Genomic DNA, 21,122 nt, shown 5'->3' with positions numbered 1-21,122 from the left:
TAACATAACATAGCATATCTCATAACACATAATGTAAGGGTATTATGGGGATTCACCGTTCGGGCGCTGGCTGACCGTACACACTACTCTGCTCTGTTTGTTTCAAAACTCCTTGCTCTTTTAGAAAATTTAGTTTTTATTGTTGAAAATTTCTCAAATCCTCAGTTTGAGTTCAGATATGCCCAAAGGTGCATCTGAGTACCTCAAACCAAGGCTTTGATACCAACTTGTCACAACGTAAATTTTCAAAACAATTTTTCATTTCTTTAAAACATAATTTCATTCAAGACAAACCATAAAATCCAATGTAACATAGTCATAATACAAAACATATCAAATCCCAAGATCAAATATATCCAAATCCACCCGTGTGTTTGTGTACGAGTCATGCCGGCGCATTCCCACGGTCCTCGCTAGTACCTGAAACACATAACACAACAACTGTAAGCATAAATGCTTAGTGAGTTCCCCCAATATACCACTTACAGACATACGCCTTTCCAGGCCATGACCTTCCGGTCCATGTGTCTCAGGGGACTTCCGTCCCAACCCGGTAAACCTTCCGATCCTACCCGTGTCGACCTTCCGGTCCATAACTCCCTGACCTTCCGGTCTACATCATAATGCCTTCAGGCCCATATCAAGCATAGCATACATAACGCATACAAAACAAGCAACTATTAGCATACAATGCATATCTTTTATAGCGTACCAGACCTTCCAGTCACACATAGGTACCCTTCCAGGTACAGTATAGTGAGAAGACTCACCTCGTATGATATCTAGTGTCTCACGTGCTCGATATCTCTGAATCTCGCAACAACGACCTAGCCTTGCCTAATCACATCAAGTAATCATTCCAAATCATTAACAGCTTGCAAGGCTATACTACATTCCTTTCTACAATTCCACAGAAGGGTAAAAGACCATTTTACCCCTCCCTGACTCAAAAGTCCACATGTTGACTAAAACCCTAAAAGTCAACAAAAGTTAACAGCAAGCAGTACGCGGGGCGTACCAACTCCTGTACGCGGGGTGTACCCTTGCACTCTAGAAATGGGGAACGCGACCCCTTACGCAGCGCGTACTGGGATTACGCCCAACGTAAATCCCAGTTTCTTACTTCTTCATTTTAGTGTCTTAAACAGTTAAGACACAATCTTACATTCCAGATCTAGCCATTCTAATACCTCTTAATCCATAAGGTCGAAACCTTTAAGCCTTTGCATGGCTATAAAGGTTTCCACACCTTCTAACACCTTTCCTTTCTCCACCAAAAGTCTAGATCTCATGCATGGTCCAACATTTACATCCAAGATTGCATTTTTATGAACATACAACTCGTATAGTCCTAGAATATGATAGATTTAGGCCAATGGGGACTATTTGCTCATAAAGTCTCCATCTTGGGACCCTAAACCCTAGAATTTTGTCCAAGAAGCACACAACACAAATAACAAGGCAAGTTCTGAACTCTATACCTCAGGAAGAAGCTCCAACCTCTGTAAACCTCAGATCTACTCATGTCCACCAACTTCTAGCTCCTACAATGGCCTCCTCTTCTCTTTTACCACCTTGAAATGGCACTTTGAAGCTTAGAGCACTCACACACAAGCTAAGGACGAAGGGAAAACTCTCTTAAGGTTTCTTTCTGTGAGATGGTGGATGAGAGACAAGACCATCTCATTCCTTTTATAGCCCTCAAGCCATATTAGGGTTTTGCATCTAGGCCGGTTACGCCCGGCGTAACCTTGGGTACGCCCAGCGTACCCAGATGAATCCGCGTACAAATTAAGCGCGCGAGTACGCGCAACGTACTCCTTAGTACGCCCAGCGTACTCACAAGCTTAGCATTCTTACAAGGGACCTAACATGACAACTTGGAAAAGAAGAAGGGTTAAATGGTTGAACCTGAATTTCGGGATGTTACAACCATGAATTCATCCAACCCCTCACGAAGTTTGAGTATCGGGGCCTCACACAATCTCTGCCTCAATGTCTCAAAGGCTAACTGCTGACCAGGCTCCCACCAAAAGATCACATTATTCTTCATCAAATGGGTCAATGGCATTGCAATCTTGGAGAAATCCTAGAAAAATACCTGATAATGCCCTGCGAGATCTAAGAAACTCTAAATCTCAGATGCGGTCCTCGGAACCACCCACCACATCACGACCTTAATCTTGGCTTGGTCGACCAATATACCCTTCTAGTTGACGATGTGCCCAAAAAATTGCACCTTGCGCAACCAAAACTCATACTTGGAGAACTTGGCATAAAGCGTATGCCTCCTCTCGGTTTCCAATACCTCTCACATATGATCCTCATGATGCTCCTTGGTCTTGGATTAGACCAGAATGTCATCGATGAATATAATCACATACCGATCCAGCATCATCTTGCAAACTCGATTCATGAGGTCCAGGAATGCTACTGGAACATTGGTGAGACAAATGGCATCACCAAAAACTCGAAAGTGGGTAATGGTTCTACATCGTTTTCTTATTGAACTCCTGGTAATCGATGCATATTCTGTGTGAACCATCTTTCTTCTTCACAAACAAAATTGGTGCTCCTCAAGGAGAGCTGATCGAACGAATAAAACCATTGTTTAGCAGCTCCTGAAGCTACATAAACAACTCCTGCATCTAAGGTGGCACCAGAGGATACGTTGTCTTGGATATCGGAGCCGCAACAGGTACCAGATCAATGTGAAACTCAACCTGCCTCTTGGGAGGCAATCCTGGTAAATCGTCCGAAAACACATCAGGGAAATTCCGAACAATGGGCACCCCACTCAAATTCAACATCTCCTCAACTTAAGTGTCTACGATATAAGTTATAAACCCAAAATAAACCTGTTGCAAATATCTCCTGGCCCTCGCAGATGAACAGAGAGTTGGCCCACGTGAAACTCTCTCGCTAGGAATAACCAGTTCTCCCCCACTTAGGGTTCGAACTCTCACCAACTGCCACATGCAATCAATCATGGACCAATTGAGACCCAACCAATCTATCCTGATGATAGCCTTAGATCCTCTTAAGGGAATCATCATCAAATCGATATAGAAACTCTCTCTCTATATAGATTCAGTACACACCCACAGAAAACCCTCGAAGCACTCACAGTACGGTCATACGCAATGTGAAACTCTATAGGACGATCCAAAGTCCTGAAAGCATAGCAAAACTTATTGTTGAATGCAAGAGATACAAAGGATCGGGTATCCCCTGAATCAAACAAAACATGAGTGGTCATACCTTCGACCAAGAAGGAAATAAATGATAGAGATAAGATACATACCAATAACCAAATTAGGTGTTGTATGGGCCTCATCGATAGTCAACTGAAATGGCATGCTCTTCACTATAGGGGTCCTCGTCTTGCTCTAGCAGTCATTAGTAGTCCTCAATGTGGCTGGCGCAAGCACCGCTACAGCTCCCCCTGACAATCTCAGACAATTAGCCTTTTTATGGTCTGTCTGATTGTAATGAAAGCAAATCAATGTGCTCCGCGGGTAATCCCTACTCATATGACCAGTTAGCCCAAACTTGTAACAACCCGAACCCGCTGACCAACACGCCCCACTATGCTGCTAGCCACACTTGTTGCAGTGGCCTCGACCTTGCTGACCCGAATAAAAAACCTTGGGCTTCTTGGTTTGGCCCACCATAGGCTAAACCTGCTATGGCTTGCGCTTTGACCAAAGCTCCGACTCAATCTCCAGCTCATGGGCCTTCTCAATAATATCATTTAGGGTCTTGCAGCCTAAAAAGCTCTCAAACTCCCTGATGTCATCTCTCAACATCTCATGATACCTCGTCTTCTTCATCTACACATCCACAACGTACTGCGAAACTAGCAACTCTCTCTCTCGGAACTAGGGAATAATCTCTATGATAGTCTCGGTGGTCTGTCGAAGGTCCTGGAACCCCCTCTCCAGTGGCTGCACCTCGATAGCTAGAGCAAACTCCCTCTTGAATCTCTTAACAAAATCGTCCTAGGTCATCACCACCACTACTGTTGTACCAACAACTCGGCTAACCTCCTCCCACAGGTCTCATGCTCTGTCGCTCAGCAGGTAGGATGCAAATCCCACCTTTCCCCTTCAGGGAAAAAGTTCTTCCGTTGAGCATTCTCCATGTCAGTGATCCAGCGACGACTAACGATGGGGTCCTTAGCCCTGAAAAACTCAGGAGCTCCACAAGCCTTGAACTCCCAAAACGAGGGAGTTTGAGCTCCAATTTGACCCACAATAATCTCGGCTCAAAAAGTCCTAAGCTTCTTATTCATCAGCTCCAAAATCCCCTCCTTGATGGTACCAAACAACACACGGGTAACATCCACAATACCGCAAGTAACCTCAGCCAAAATGAACTCACACACATGCTCATCAATTGATTTTGTGCCTGAGCCAGAACCTGAACTAGAACTAGAGCCAGAACTTCCTCGAGTGATCATCACCATCCTCCAAATTGAAACACAACATAAAAGAATGAACAACGGACTCGAGGGGACTCCTCCATACAGGCCTAGTTAGAGTTTCCAGATCTAAACTCATCTCAGGTATAGGTCATGTGCTTTTATTACTATAGGCCCAATACTACCTTTCATACCTACTTGTACCTTCCTCAAGGTCGGTCCTGATTCCTCTTGGTTACAATACTAAAACCATAGACTAAACCCATGCCATACGAAAAACATATCCTAGACTCCCCTAGTAATCCTCAACTCCCACTACTTGCAGTAACAAGAACCTCAATCAACACTGCTGATTGCTCTATGCATGCAAGTTATACACAAAATATGATCACATAGGCTATCAAATGATGGTTCTACCCTAAGTCCACAACCAAACAAGGAATAGCAAATACGGTCAAATCAATTATTTTAGGGCTATACAACCCTAATCATATACAACTTTGAAATCATACACTTAGCAAATAATCGAGACGATATCAATTCCAAATAATACATAGCATCAAGTCCCATTAGGTTATAAGACATTACAAAAATAAGGTAATTATGTCATATGATTTCTGAAGGTATCCTTAGCCCTAATCTAACATACAATTCTCATATCAAGCATACTACTCATAAAACATAAGTTAGGGTAATTTGGGAACCACTTAGTTGAGCTCGACTGATCGCATGCATCACACCCCTTTTCTTAAATAAAGCCCATTTTAAAAGTTTAAATTCATTATTATTTAAGAAAAACTATCATTTCCTCAGTTTGAGTTCTGACACATCCGAGAGTATGCCTGAATCCCTCGAATAAAGGCTCTGATACTAACTAGTATCGACCCAAAAACAGTACTAAAATTTTCATTTAAAAACCATTAATTTCCATTCATTGATTGTATCAAAACCCATCATTCGTTACAGTATTCCAAAACATCAGAGTAAAAATACATCAAGTGCGTAAATCATGTGGGGAGGATGTTGTGCCATCACATCGTGCTCTTCCCTTTTGAGCTGAAAGTACATGAAACCATAAACATAAACTTTAAGCATAAAGCTTAGTGAGCTTCCCAAATTACCACATACAACATACATAAAATATAACAGCACGCGGCTCTTTCAGGTCCATATCAACCCTAGGGTCTGTATCAACCCAAAATAATAACATATAGCTGTGTCGGGTCCGAATCAACCCCCAAGTCCGTATCAACCCTGAGTTTGTAATGACTTCAAGCTCATATAGCTCAATACATAAATCATACAACTATATCAAACATAATCATATGATAACATACAGTTTTACTCATATAAACAACAGGTCAGCTTAGGTGCCTTCGGCCCACTTAAGGTGGTAAGAAGACTCACCTCACAGAAAGGCGAAAAACTAAACTGACACGCTAGTCTGAAACCCATTCTACTGGTCACCTTTATGAATAACATTAACCAAAACTCAGACTACCATTCAAATACCTAAAATTCCCGTAGGTTAAACCATTGTCAAAATCTAGGTTAAAGTCAACCGAGTCAATTAGGTCGACTCAGTCAGTATGCGGGGCGTACTCCTCATGTATGTGGTGCGTACTTTGCAGTTGATTGAGGATTCGGAAGCTGACCTTGTACGCTCAGTGTACCCCTCATCATGCCATACTTACGCAGCTTCTTGCCACCCTTCTTGTTAGGTGCTTAATCCTTTAAGCACTTACGTCTAAACTTCAGATCTAGGAAACAAAAGATGTTCTTAACCATAATGTTTCCAAATTTATGGTCTATCATGGCTATAAAGTCCTTAACTCCAAAAACCCTAGTCTATTAACCCATTAAGACCATCTAGCACTTGCATAAAGGGAAACTAGTGACCAAAAACCCAACTATATGACTTAACACCCATTAAAACCTCTAAAAGGACAACTCAAATGCCTTGAAGTACCTTCTACTCACAAAGACCAAGTTTGGGAACAAAAAGGGAACAACTTTGAGCTAAAACTATAGCCATAAGATTTCTACATCAAGGTTGAATTTTTTTTACCTCCACAAGGTGCATAAGGGGGACAAGATGCCGTATCTAAAGCCTTGAGTGAAACACCACCACATCAATGCTCTTCCTTCTACTATAAAAGCTCCAAATGGCACCAAAAATGTCTCAACAAGCTTCATAAAACACAAACACTCTTTAGGGTTTCAAAATGAGGAGGAAGGCTAAGAATATGAGGTGCATGAGGCCATAAATGTGTTTACATAGAGTCCAAACCCTAAAATTTAGGGTTTTCCCCTTGGTTGCACATGATCGGTGTACCAATATATGTGCTGCATATTAAGGTGATCCGAAGTACACTAAGTGTACGAGGGTGTACGCCCCACATACTCCAGCAACTCTGAAATTATGAAATTGCCATCGGGGACTAAATTGAAAATAGAGCATAACTCAAGGGCTAAAACGAATACATGAATTATAGATGTAACAAGTTATGCCCTCATGAAGTGACTCTCCTGATCGAAAGCATAAGCGGGTCCTCTCAGCTGATCAGTTTGAGCAGTTTCTGCATGAGATTCCCCATGTGGGCGCTTGTTGCACCTCTCCTACAACTTTAGGTGATGTTGCCCCTACACCGGATGGTATGTAAATAATTTGCATGTTTGATGCATTTATATACGTGTTATAATTTCTTGAATGATTAATTCGTTCTGCTAAGCCATTTCCCCAATTTTGCAGATGTGTGCTCTTCTTGTGTGTTGTTGAGGAGCAACTAGACAAAGCATGCCAACTTATAGCCCGTTCTGAGAAAATTATCTCTGATACACTTGGGCGAAATCTCAAATTTTTTGATGGGTTTCTAACCTTGTGAGACCGGTTTCTAGCTGCCTAGGTGAACTTACATGTTGCCGAGGGTATAAAGCTTGCGGGTGAGGAAATGTTGGTAAAGGTGGGGGATATGTATGCTAACCTGTCGATACGTCACTGAGATGTTATGGTCAAGGTCACACTGCAGAGAATCACAAAATGCTTGTTTAGATGAAGTATGAAGTTTTCCTTTAGGATAACAACATACTACGTGCCCAACTCCTTACTAAGTTCTGATAGTAGGGTATTACGCTCTTTGTTTTTAGGCAAGCATGAACTTGGTGTTTTGCTTGTGTGCCTAAACAACTCTTGTGTTGTGGCTGGTCTATTTTTGGGATAGTGATAATTATAGTGCTGAGTGTTGGCATTTGTTATGATTGTTGTTGATGATGTTTGTTTATTATGGAAACCATCGATTTGGATATGCGCTTAGATGATTGGAAACTTGTAGGGAATTAATTCATTATCGTGTGCACCAACACATTTTTCCTACCGGATAGATGTTAAATAGATATTTGGTATGGCTCTTCCAGGGTTGATAGCAGGTGTCATGAACATCTAAAATGTTTTTTTTAACTAAGCAGGTGGGTCACGGGTATACAGATGTAGTCGGTGGACCAAGCTACATACTTTGAAGAATAAGTGTATTATTAGGCTAAGCGGGTAGCTTATTTTTGGAGTAATGATACTCAATGTATATATAAGTGTAGTCAGCCCACTACACTACATGCTTTGAAGAATAAGTGTATTCTTTAGCTAAACGGGTAGCCTGTTTTTGGAGTAATGATAGCTGATGTATACATAAGTGTAGTCGGTGGACCGAGCCACATGATTTAAAGAATAAGTGTATTCTTAGGCTAAGCAGGTAGTCTATTTTTGGAGTAATGATACTTAATGTATAAATAAGTGTAGTCGGCGGACCGAGCTACATGCTTTGAAGAATATGCGTATTCTTAGGCTAAGCAAGTAACCTATTTTCCTTTTATTTGTCATAAAGCGGCCAACCTTGCCATGGTTTGTGATATTGCCCACATGGTATAGATGGGGTCTACTGAGAATACTTTTTTTTCTCGTTTTGTTCTCGTTCCAACTGATATGCTTTCTCTTGCATATTAAAACACAGAACTTCCTAAGGTTTTTGAAATTTCATGTTCTTGGTATCGTCTCTCCTTCCATTGTCTGTAGGATGTATGATCTATCTTTGTTTACTTCATGTATTATGTATGGACCTTCCCATGTTGGACATAGTTTTCCATGTGGCACTTTCCTGCTAGCCTCATTGTTCTGTAATATCTATCGCCTACTTTGAACAGCGACCTTTAACACATTAGTTATAATATTTCGTTTGATTTTATATAATGTTCTTGTCATATTGATGCTACCTCGCATCGCTCCATGGAAACATCCAAGTTCATCTTAGGTTGTCATCATTGTTGTCCACGTGCAAATTTTCTGTTCTGTTTGTGAGGATAATTAATTCTAATGGCAACATTGCTTCTGATCGGTAGACTAATGTGTTGTTTGTTTTTTCGAAGAAAAAATACCTAATGTATGTGGACCACCTCTGCAACCTTCTGTAGCAGAAGAGGGGGACCAAACGGCTGCAACATGTAATAAAAAAATATGTTTGTTTTTTTAACCTCTGCAGACTGTGCAATTAGTTAAAATAAGGTGTGAAGAGGTTTGAAGCAGAGGGTTAAGTGCTGCGCCACGCAGCACACACACAACAATTTTTAAGTCAGTAGTCTTCTGAAAAACAAACAACTGCGAAGGGACAAGTGATGTGCGACGCAACAATAAGTGGTCAGAAGTGATTTTTTAGAAAATACAAACAACACCTCAGCTATAGGGTGTTTCTTTTGTTTCCGTTCACGCATTGTTTAGTATTCCCATAATATGCTTTGTAATTTGTCAACCCATTGTTCTTTTGCCTCGTTTAGTCGTGTTGCCAAGTCGTGCACGTTGTCCGATTGGTGACATCAGTGTTTCTGTTCGCCTTTGGGTATGCTACTAAAGTGAACCTCTGATTTATTTGGAGCTCTTCACACCACTCCCGAAAGGGATTATTCGCAAATTGTGTTCCGTTATAAAAAATTAATGTGTGCGGTACCCCAAAACGACAAATGATTTGCTTCCAAAAGAATCTGATCATGTTTTGGCCTATTATTGTAGCTAATGGTTCTACCTCGACCCATTTGGTAAAATAATCTATTGCCACTACCAAGAATTTTACTTTCCCAGGTGCTTTTGGGAACAGTTCGACTATGTCTATTCCCCATTGAATGAAAGACCAGGGGCTGCTAATGTTGATCCTTGGTGTTGTTGATTTTCTTGGGTCTGGTGTATGTTTCTGGCACTTCTTGCAATTGTATATTACTCCTTCTGTGTCTTGATACATAGTCGGCCAATAGTACCCTATCCTTGATATTTTATGTACTATTGTCCGTGCCCCTTCATGTACTCCGGCCACTCCTTCATGTATCTCTCTTATGAGGTATTCTGCCTCATTTCCATTTACGCAACATAAACGGGGTGTTAAATACCTTTTTTTCACAATATTCCATTGTCCACTACAAAGGATGGTGCTTTGACCCTTAGTTTCTAGCTTCCTTGTCGATCGAAGGTAGCTTGCCTTCCATTAAGTATTCTACTATTGGTTTTCTCGAGTCATTTGTATGCTATTATTGACATTACCGACTTTCCGTACATTGCTTTTGTTTGTAATATTTCTACCAATATGTTTTTGGTTAGATGGGGAAAAGTGGATGAGACAACCTTACATAATGCATCCACACATTTTTTCCGACCTCAGCACATGTTCTAAACTAAATCTTTTAAAGTGATTTGTCAATGGTTTCACTTTGTCTGCATACTGTGCTAAGTTCCTTCCTTAAATTTCATACAAACCATTTGTCTGGTTGGCGATGACCATCGAGTCTATAGAGGTGTGTATATGTTCACACCCCATTTTAATTGCTAATTGTAATCCTACGATAAGTGCTTCATATTTCGATTTGTTGTTGGATGCTTGAAAATCGAATCTTAACTGTAACGCCCATGTTTCTGGGTTAAGCATTAGTGGATGATGTAATATTCTAGTTCAACCAATGTAACTCATTTTGAAGTAATAAAGATGAATTAATTAAGTATTATGTGAATTATATGAATTTATGTTCTTTATACTTATTTATGATGGAATAATAAATAAAGGATAAAAATAAGTGTAAAAAATAAAGTATTAGATAATCCCGATATCGATACATGAAGTGGTAGTGGCTGAAACAAGGATTTTGGATATATAAAGAACGCCGAAATCCAAGTTAGAACAAAGAAGTTATGACCTGTCGAAGTTTTGCGACAAAACCGACATGACATTGCGCGGCGTAAATAGTGAATTTACAATGGAATGATTTTTGGCCTTAGTGATCTAAACGAAAGTCGTAGATCTTGTTAAACTGAGAGTGTGCATGAAAAGAACGCCCAAAACTGACTTTTTATGAGGAAGTTATGATTTTTCTAAGTTTCGAATCAGCAGTGTACAACTCGGAGTTCGAATATTAGATCGAGTGACTTTTGGCCGACACAACCTAAACGAGAATCAAAGATATCGTTAATAGTAGCGTAACGGTAAAAAGACAGACGAAAACGAACGTCGGATGAAGAAGTTATGAATTTTTAACGGATTAATCCTATCCAGGACTGTTAAAAAATTTAACTTTAAAAATAAAGTCAAAATTAGCCGACGGAGTCTAAACAAAAGTTGTAGAGTACGATCCCGCCTACGCGTGGATATAAAGAACGTCAAAAACAGAGCTTGTATACGAGAGATATGAATTTTTAAATTCGAGACTCGGATTTGCAAAATTGATGATGTGTCCACATCTGGGCTATCGCTTGCTGATCACGGATAACCTTCAGATTCGAATACCTGGCCTCGCTACGCCCCACATTCAAGAGGATCGCCCAGCGTCCGAGAACGCCCCACGTCCGATCTCGGTTACACCCAACGAACAAGCTTTCCTTGGTCCACAAGGATCCACGTCGCCCCAACCCTTATCCGAAGTGTGTTGTACGAAACGAGCCCTACGCAACGTACTCCGATGAGTACGCCCAGCATACTTCGCAGACGGCGCCTATAAAAGGAGGCCGAGGGCTGCCATTCTTCTCACACCAAATCCTTATCTTTCTATCACTAATTTCTCTCTCTAGCCTACGTTAACCCCCTAAAGCCTAGGTAAACCCCCTAGCACCCAAAGGAAGCCCCGAGGCTCCCGCAGGCTCTGAGAAAAGAGCTTTTCGGCTCGGAAACGCTGCTTCAACGAAGCCTGGTTTTTAATAAAAACCCGCTATAAGTGAGATACGCCTACCATACTTTAAATATAGCTTATATATAAATATAATATCGTTACAGATGAGATTTATCAGTGATTCAAAGTCATTATACTATTTGATCTACTTACGGGAATGATGTCTAGGCTGTGATTTAGTGAGGTGTTTAAAGTGGGATTTCCAAACAGTATACTTCGTATACCAAATGGACACTACCTACGATATGAACCTACCTGGTTGTTCCTTACTTGATAGATAATGAAGTAGACTTTAATTTAATGGTAAATCTAGACTAATAATTAGTCGCAATGAATATTAGACTAAAATCTAGTGGTAATGATACTAGGTTTCGTCGAAAGAAAATAAATTTATAGAAGCGAATTGCTGCCCGAGTTCGGAATCACCACCTTAACAAGTGAGTGCATAGTTACTTTCATCTTACACATAGATATGAAGTATTTTATATAAAATTACGTGCTATGTGTGCATATTATCTGAATACTCGCTGTCTATGCTGGATGAATGATTTTATACACGTTTTAAATGATTTAAATTGTATATGTATTTTATATCTACAAAATGTGTTGGGTAAAACATTGGTAGATGTAATAGTTGGGTGTAATGAAATAAAATGATGAGAGGCCTCGATGTTGACAATGTTTCTAGTCATCTAGCGGAGTATAGATGACGACCACATACTTTTCTAGACAATACAGTGGAATGCTAGCAGCCTCGCAACCTATAGGTGGTTATTTGAACTTAGTGTTCACCAACAGTACTTCATCCCCCACATGGTTGCCTTATTTGACATAAATTGCTGAGGAACTCCCGAAGCAGTGTTGTCACCCCGATGAAAGTCCTTAGACTAGGTCCCTTGTGTTAGATGTTTTAGGGACATAAAGTGAGGATAACGGGAACTGGTAATCAGGTTTGTTTGGTTTGATGAAGTTAAAAAATTTATTTATTGTGGGTTGAACACCCTATGTGCTCACCAGGCTCCCAAGCCTGACCCACTCAGTTTCTTGTATTACAAGTAGTGACACACGAGCATAGATATGATGTTGGGATGAGGGATCCCGGATTATAGGCCTGTAAATATGAAATAATGTAGTAAGGCTTATATTGTACTGTTTATGCTTTTGATCTGTATCGAACATGACATCCCAAGGTTTTTAATGAAATATATTTCTTTGGAAATGCTTTGATAAATCTTTATCATATTTTGTTTTTGGGAACAAATTCCGCAACACTTTCTTTAAAATGTTACTCTGATTTTTAAACAAAGCATAAACAAATCGATCTTTTTTGGCCATCAAAATGGGGATGTCACATTAACGTGTAGGTTAAATCTTCCCCCGTTGGGCTTGTTAATATCAATCCAACTCCCGCACCTTCTGTACAGGAGGAATCATCTAAAAATAATTTCCATTGATTTTCTTGCATTGTGTTGATGTCTTTAATGTTGTCATTTAATCCGTCTATCAACGACACTTCTGTCTAGCCTGCTATTTCGGTGATAAATTCTACCAGTGTTTGTGCTTTTATGCTAGTTCGTGGCTTGAAAATGATTTCATGTTCTCCTAACTTCATCGCCCATGTAGATAGACTTCCTAACTTCTCTTATTTAAATAGCACTTGATGTAATGGAAAATTCGTGAGTACTTCGATGATGTGTGTCAAGAAATACCTTTGCAATCTTCTTGATATGTTGACTAGGCATAACACCAGCTTCTCCATATATGAATATCCCATCTTTGCTCCCAATAGGATATGACTTACAAAATATATGGGCACTTGTTTGTTTAATCTGTTTTCTACTAGTATTGCACTGGTTACCGTTCTTGATGCTGATAAATACATGGTTAAGACCTCACTCAGGATTGGTGATGTCAAAGTAGGTAGCTCGGCTAACTTCGTTTTAAGGTCGCGGAATGCGCTCTCAGCTTCGTCTGTCCATCAGAAAGTCTTTTCGTCTAATACTCTTCTTCACATTTTGTAGAAAGGGTATGTTTTCTCTGCATATTTTTCTAAGAACCGCCATAGTGCTGCCAATTTACTTTAATGCTTTTACCTCTTTCACTGTCCTTGGTGACCGCATTTCTAACAATATTTCTATCTTTTTGGCGTTTGCTTTTATCCTATTTTTCGTGATAACATGTCCTAGGAGTTTTCCATCATCTGTCCCAAAGATACACTTTTGGGGATTCAACTTCATATTCTCAGCTCTTAGGTTGGAAAAAGTTTCCACTATGTCTTGTACAAAACAGTTATCATCCCTGCTTTTGATGACCATGTCGTCCACATAGATTTCAATGTTCCTTCCAACTTGTGGTTAAAAATTTTTGTCTACTAACCTCTGGTATGTCGCCCTTACATTCCTTAATCCAAATGACATTTTTATGTAGCAGAATGTCCCACTCTTCGTGTGGAAAGATGCTTTTTCTTCATCCCCATCATGTATGTGTATTTGGTGATACCCTTTGTAAGCGTCTAGAAAACTCTTCCATTTATGCCCATGAAAGGACTCGATTTTTTCGTCGATAGACGGTAGCCGGTTACAGTCTTTCGGATAGGCTTTGTTTAAATCTGTAAAGTCTATGCACATCCTCCGTTGTCCATTTCCTTTTTTTTTGACCAAAACTGGGTTCGCTACCTAGGATGGGAAAAGTGATTCCAGTACTATCCCTTCTTTTACCAGTTTTTCGACCTCAACGTTGATTGCTTTATTCATGTCTTTCGATTGCCCCTTCTTTTTCTGCATATTGGTTTTCTTCCTAATTTTTTGTTTAGTCTGTGCTCAATCAATTGTCTGGCTACGTCTGTCATGTATGCTGCCTCCCATGCGAATATGTCGACATTTTCTTTTAATAGCGTTGTTAGTTCGTTTTTTAATTTGCATGGTAACCCTACTCCTATTCAAACTCTTTGGTCATCATATTTGCTATTGATTATGATTTCATCGAACTTGTTATTTGCTTGCAGCATGTCTGACTTCACCATTCTTGCCTTACTTTCTGCCATTGCAATGGGTCCCATTTGTGGTTTACTATGGATCATTCCAAATCCGCATTTATTCGGAATCGGACAATGTCGTGGATCGTTAATACGATCGCCCCAAACTTTCTCATTACACTTCTTCCGAATATGATGTCGTATGGTGACGCTAATTGTACGATAGTGAAAGCTATTGTTTGCATATTTTCGGCTTGTGTTAACTGGTCCATTAAAGTTAGGGGAACATATAATATCCCTTTTGGACAAACAAAATGTCTCGTGAAGCTTGTTAAATGCCCTGTTGGTTGCTGAATCCTTTTTCTTATTTGTTTTGGTAGTTGTGAGAAGCAATGGTAATACATGATTTCGGTCGAACTCCCACTATCACTGCTCATATATAAGTATTGGCCTATCTTCTTGGTGATGGGGAATAATGGTATGTTTCTTCATCAAACAGATTGTGTAGTTGGTTGATACTTTTGCCTACTAAACACAATGGGCAACTTATTTTTTGTTGTTTTCTTATTCGACACCTTGCTCTGCGTGTTTTGTTAAAATTTTTATCTGGATACTGAGTATTTCCTTTGTTTGTCACTTCATTACCTTTGTAATATGGATGGCACCAATGTTGGTGCGGCGAACTCCAGGCGCATACTTCGCTCATTCACCCAAAGGGCCTTGGTCCAATAAGCGTTCGAGAATTCACTCTGCATAAGATAAACAAAATCTTGGTCAAACAACTGTACTGAGGGTCGGACCTCGGTATGGCTCTCTGATGCCTTAGTTAGATTGCAATTTCTAGTGTTTCTTTGGTGCTAAGAAATATATGTTCTCTCTTCTTAGCTCTCTATATTATCATGTCCTTGGGGGGTATTTATAGGCTCTCCGTGGTTAGAATAGCATACCCTTAATCGGTCTTCCACCTATTATCCGGTCAATGAGCAGGCGCATTCCATGTCCTTTCCTTGCGTATTTTATTTGCTTCGTACTATTTTGCATATTTCTTGGGATACGATTCTGATGCTTGCGTACAATGTATTTGAATTCATATTTGTCTAAGACAAGTGGCAATACCTATAACTCTGACTTGCTCAGTACCAAGTCGGTAGTGGGTTTCCTCAAACTACTGGTTTGGTACACCATTAGTAGAACCTTATCTGATATTAGACATGTTTTGGCCCTTGAACAAAGATATGTATTAGTTAAGGATAATGTACATTTGAACGGATTAATAGAAAGCTTTATTCTACTATGAATCAAATCGAGTAAAACGAGCATCTCACAAATAATTTTCAATATTCTTGGTCTAAAGGAGAAGGTCTCGGGAGAAAAAGTCATACTCCACCTGAAGAAATAAAGGAAGAGTGTGGAAACTTTATGGAACATATTCCAAAATTGGAATATGATGATAAATGAATTTCAACAGTTGATTTTGAGGAAGTACCACTTTTCAATGAATTTCAAAATGAAAGGTTTTTTTAATGAATTTCAAAATGAAAATTTAGGTGCTGTTTGTTTTTTCTGAGACAAAATGTCTGCAGTCTACGGACCACTACAGCAGAAGAGGTGGACCAAACGTCTGCAATATGAAAAAAAAAGTCTGTTTGTTTTTTTTTTTTTTTAACATCTGTGGGCTATTAAAATAAACTAAAATCTAAATAAACTGATTGTTCTAATTACAAACTGATTTTTAATATTTTTATGACTGTATTATAAATAATTAACAAATCTAGATCAACTTTTATGTATTATTGTATAAAAGGTGCAAATAAAAATGATACAAATTAACGTATATATTTGATAAAAACCAACAATTTTGGTCGCAAAGTTATACCTGAACATTGTAATTATGAATCAAAGAATTTGATACATAAATAGATGTAAATAAATTTCGATTTTTTCAATTAAATCAATTAAAATCATACCATAAATATTTTTCTAAGAAATTGAGGATACTATATTACACAATGTTTTATAAAATTTGGAACAAAAAATATAAGAACACATTATGATTTTTTTTCATATTTATATAAACAACTTCAATGATCATTATTGTAATAAATTTTTATTTATAAGTTTGTCAAAAATATCATGTTTATGTCGTCGAATTTTTTATTTAAGTAATGTAACTTTTTTTTTTGTTTCAAATTGTTTATCACTAATAAAGTTGGAATTAATATAAATTCAAACAAATGAAGATATATGTGTTTTTTTAGGCTAGAAGATGTCTGAAGATGTTAGAAGACTCTGGTCCACATCTGCGCCAGAAAGAGGGCGCACATACATTTTTAGGTCTGCAGTCTTAAAAAAACAAACAGTCTGCAGAGGCTAATGTTTGTGCGTGGTCTACGCCGCACAGACAAAAAATACCAAGAAGATCTGCGAAAAAAAAAACAAAAACCATCTTAATTACAAGAACCATTTTGATTCCTTCGAAAGTGATTCAAAACATTTCATTCTTAGATTTTTTTAATAAAAGCTACTTATTCACCACTCATGACTCATGGTTAATCTTAATAAGTAATGATAATTTATTTAAATTCAAGAGATTGTCTTTGTTACACAAAACTAGACAATACAGAAAAAGATGCGACTCAATCGATTTTGATAAAATTTCTAGGAATACTTTCATAGCAAAGATGAGGGATCGAAAGCAAATCAATTTTCTACCATGCGAAATGGAACAAAAGTTTACATACAAAAATCTCAAATACAGTATATCAATGTTTTAAAAACCGGTTTGAACCGGACGGTCGAACCGGTTGGAACAAAAATTAGGGAATGGAGCGATTTAACTATCACCGGTTTTATATTTATTTCTAAACCGGATCGAACCGACCGATTTTTACAAAAATCCGGTTAAACCGGTTCAATTAAACCGGTTGAACCGGTTAGATTGAATAAAAACACATGACATTGAAGTTATTTGCATAATAAACTTTGATAGTTTTTTCACATTTATTAAAAATTTTCTGAATAGAAAAACATGAGAAATGTTATAAAGTTTTTTGATGCGTTTATATTCATCTAAGAATTTATTTTCTTTTTAATGAAAATGAATTAATGTAAAACTTATGATTATGAGTTATTTTAATTTATTTAGATTGATCTATAGTTTGTTTTCATGTGTATTTTAATGTTTGAATTTGAAGATATCAAATTCTTGATTTGTGTATGTATATATGTATGGAAAAATATGAAAAATAATGAAAATTATAGAAACCGATTTACTCAGATTTCAACGGTTGAACCGGTTATTATCAAAATACAAAAAATCTATATTAGAATGGAAATATCTATCGGTAATACAATATACCCCAAATTCCATAAAATTAGAAACATATATATATATATATATATTATTTTTATTGAATCTTTATAGGTAACAAAAACATATTTAAAATAACAAAATAATTCTGAAACAAATGACACCTCATCTCATCTTATGCAACGGCAGGCATATCCTTCAACCATGGATCCAATGGCTTCCCAATAGAGTACACCACAAACCCAATCTCCCTCAACTCATCAGCCTTCACCACGTTCCTCCCATCAAACACAAACGCCGGTTTCGGCATGCTCTCATAAATCCTCCGGTAATCCAGCTTCTTAAACTCATCCCACTCCGTCAGTATACACAGCGCATGAGCACCCTTCGCCGCCGCATATGCATCCCACTCCACACTCACCTGCTTCACCGAGCTAGGGCTCATCGGCTGCAGATGCACTGGGTGGTCCCAATCAAACTTGTTCATCGATAAGTCTCTTTGAATCTGATCTTCTGTCACCTGTGGATCGTATATGCTCAATCGAGCTTTATCCCCCAGCAACCCTTTGCAGACATCGATTGCCGGAGTTTCCCTCGTGTCTCCGGTGTCTTTCTTGAAAGCAAACCCTAAAATCGCAATCTTTTTCCCCGAAACTGTGTTGAACATCGATGAAACAATCCGGTTCACAAATCGGGATTTCTGGTAGTCGTTCACTCTAATCACTTGTTTCCAGTAATTTGCAACTTCCGGTAACCCGTTGCATTCGCAGATGTAAACCAGGTTTAAGATATCTTTCTGGAAGCAAGATCCACCGAATCCAACACTCGCGTTTAAGAACTTTGATCCGATTCTCGAGTCCTTACCTACAGCATGAGACACCTCCGCAACGTCAGCTCCGGTGGCCTCGCAGAGCGCTGACATGGCGTTCACCGATGATATCCTTTGTGCTAAAAAGGCGTTAGCTGCTAGCTTTGACAGCTCCGCCGACCATAAATTCGTGCAGATGATCCTTTCCTCCGGGACCCAATTCGCGTAAACGTTTTTCAATGCTTGAATCGCTTTCTGCCCTTCCGGCGTTTCTCTCCCGCCGATCAACACTCGGTCAGGGGCAAAAAGGTCATTTATCGCGGTTCCTTCCGCGAGGAATTCAGGGTTGGAGAGGATCTGGTAGTTGATTCCTTTGCTGTTATGAGTGAGGATCTTCTCGATTGCTTCAGCTGTTTTCACGGGAACTGTTGATTTCTCGACTACAATCTTGTCGGATTTTGACACGTCAGCAATCATTCTTGCCGCGCTTTCCCAATACGTCAGATCCGCCGCCTTCCCGGCGCCGAGACCGCGGGTCTTCGTCGGAGTGTTGACTGAAACAAATATGATGTCAGCTTCTGCAACATGCTTCTCGACATCAGTGCTGAAGAACAGATTCTTCCCTCTGCAAGATTTGACGACGTCGTCGAGTCCGGGTTCGTAGATCGGAAGCTGATCGCTGTTCCAGGCGGTGATCCGAGAGACTGAAATATCAACCACCGCTACTTCAATGGAGGGGCATTTGTGGGCGATAACCGCCATTGTTGGACCTCCAACATACCCAGCTCCAATGCAACAGATTTTCACCATTTTTGTAGCGGAACTATGTCCTGAAAACATGATAAACAAAAGGGTTTTGTTAAATCTCATCTGTAATTCAATTTGACTGGTATTCCTTCAAAATTTAGAATGAATAATATTGAACAGAAATAAGCTTAGAACATACCATTTGCTAAACTAGAAATCAAAGGTGGCATTTTTTTTCAAGATTTTTTGAAATTTTCAGCAGAGTTTTTCAAATTTGTAAATTATGTTTTAATGGTGATCAAATTATTATAAAGAAAAGGAAGGTGTTAAACAAAAAGTAAGAAGGTTATAAACTTCATGATTTATAACTACTACAAGCTATATAATGTAGAATTTAATCAAGAAGACGTGAAAGAGATGAAGTTTTGAAAAACCAGGATGAAAAATTTTCACCTTGTGGGGAAGAACTTGCAGTGAGGTGAGACAAGAAAGGAGAGATGTTTTTGAATTGTACAGAAGTGGAAAGAGGAGAAGGCATCTTTAAATACCCAAATTTTTTGAAGGATTAGAAACTCCAAAACTAAGCAAAGTGTCAAAGTCAGATTTAGAAATCTAAGCATACCACTAAATACGTTTCCAAGGGGTCCCTTTCAGTAGCTAACAAGGGAATTTTAACAGCATTTTTCATTGAAAAAAATACTTTTTTTTATTTAATTTAAAAATATCCAAATTATTTTGCTGACTTGAAACATCTTTTTGCACATGAATTTGGGTTAAACCCATTAAAAAGATGAAGACTTTCTTGAAAACCCAATTCAGAAAACATGATTCTTGGAGAAAATTCCATGTTTCAAAAGCACCAAATTGATACTTATGATTATGGGATACGTGTTCTTTTGTGAGAAAGAGTTGCTTTTATTGAAAGATTTATCTTTTATCAAAAACCCCATTTCACGTAATGATTCATTCAGAAAACCCATGCCCTAAAAGTGACAAAAATGTGAAACTTTTTAATGATGAAGGAAGGCATTTACTGATTTACAAACCAAGAACATGAAACTTTGGGCTTAATTCGCCATTGATACAAAAATACTTGCAAAACCCATGTTCCATAAGTACCAAAATTTTTGAAACATTTGAATAGGGTGATTACTTTTGTCGCTAGGGTTTCACTTTTACCGTTTTTAGGTTTAATGAATGAGACATCGAACGTGAATGGTGGGGGCTGAAAGAGAGCTTTAGTACAAAGGAAACATCGAACACAAGGAGAAGAAGAGAGAAGAAGGAGAACAGTTAAACGTGTTATTATTACCTGTTAAATTGGCTTGAAATCAGGTGTTGGGTGTTGGTACTCATGCGTCAAATGCACTGCTGTTGTGTGGCATAACCTTTTCCACAGCCCATCTTGATAATTTATTAATTGGGAAAATGCATTAAAGTGAGTATATATATATATATATAGAGGTGAGTTCAATTGAGAAATTAAAAAATGTTGAGAATGGGGGAATCATTTTCAACCACTCATTTGATCTAAGCATAAAAAGATACGGTGACAAACTTGTAAATATGTTAATAACCTTCAATCTCAAATACGTATCAATAACAGTTCGTTCATCATCAAAAATTTTCCTCCAACCTTCAATAATCATCCAGATTTCTTCAATTAAACCGA

The 21,122-nt window shown here is 38.6% G+C and overlaps 1 protein-coding gene across 3 annotated transcripts; it reads right to left on the bottom strand.

The window, feature by feature from the left end:
• Positions 1 to 17,959: 17,959 nt before the first annotated feature.
• Positions 17,960 to 20,857, bottom strand: LOC145043100 (UDP-glucose 6-dehydrogenase 3-like). Of its 3 annotated transcripts, none has more exons than XM_078991658.1 (2): positions 20,763 to 20,857; positions 17,960 to 19,533 (listed from the first exon to the last, which is right to left on the bottom strand). In XM_078991658.1, the coding sequence occupies exon 2, from the start codon at positions 19,511 to 19,513 to the stop codon at positions 18,071 to 18,073; it is 1,443 nt and encodes a 480-aa protein (XP_078847784.1). In that variant the 5' UTR covers positions 19,514 to 19,533; positions 20,763 to 20,857; the 3' UTR covers positions 17,960 to 18,070. The 3 variants fall into 3 exon arrangements, with proteins under 3 accessions (XP_078847784.1, XP_078847782.1, XP_078847783.1); XM_078991656.1 differs by lacking the exon at positions 20,763 to 20,857 and adding an exon at positions 19,904 to 20,080; XM_078991657.1 differs by lacking the exon at positions 20,763 to 20,857 and adding an exon at positions 19,650 to 19,787.
• Positions 20,858 to 21,122: the final 265 nt, after the last annotated feature.

Source organism: Lactuca saligna, chromosome 4 (assembly GCF_052625555.1).
Source record: "Lactuca saligna cultivar CGN05327 chromosome 4, ASM5262555v1, whole genome shotgun sequence".
In the NCBI taxonomy this organism is placed as follows: Eukaryota; Viridiplantae; Streptophyta; class Magnoliopsida; order Asterales; family Asteraceae; genus Lactuca; species Lactuca saligna.
The sequence above is the reverse complement of the archived record's forward strand: the minus strand, read 5'-3'. Positions and strand labels throughout refer to the sequence as shown.

Coding starts and splice junctions, on each gene's coding strand:
- LOC145043100 (XM_078991656.1), bottom strand. CDS start 19,988: ATGCCTTCTCCTCTTTCCACTTCTGTACAATTCAAAAACATCTCTCCT. Junction 19,534..19,903: donor TGCAAGTTCTTCCCCACAAG/GTGAAAATTTTT, acceptor TCATGTTTTCAG/GACATAGTTCCGCTACAAAA.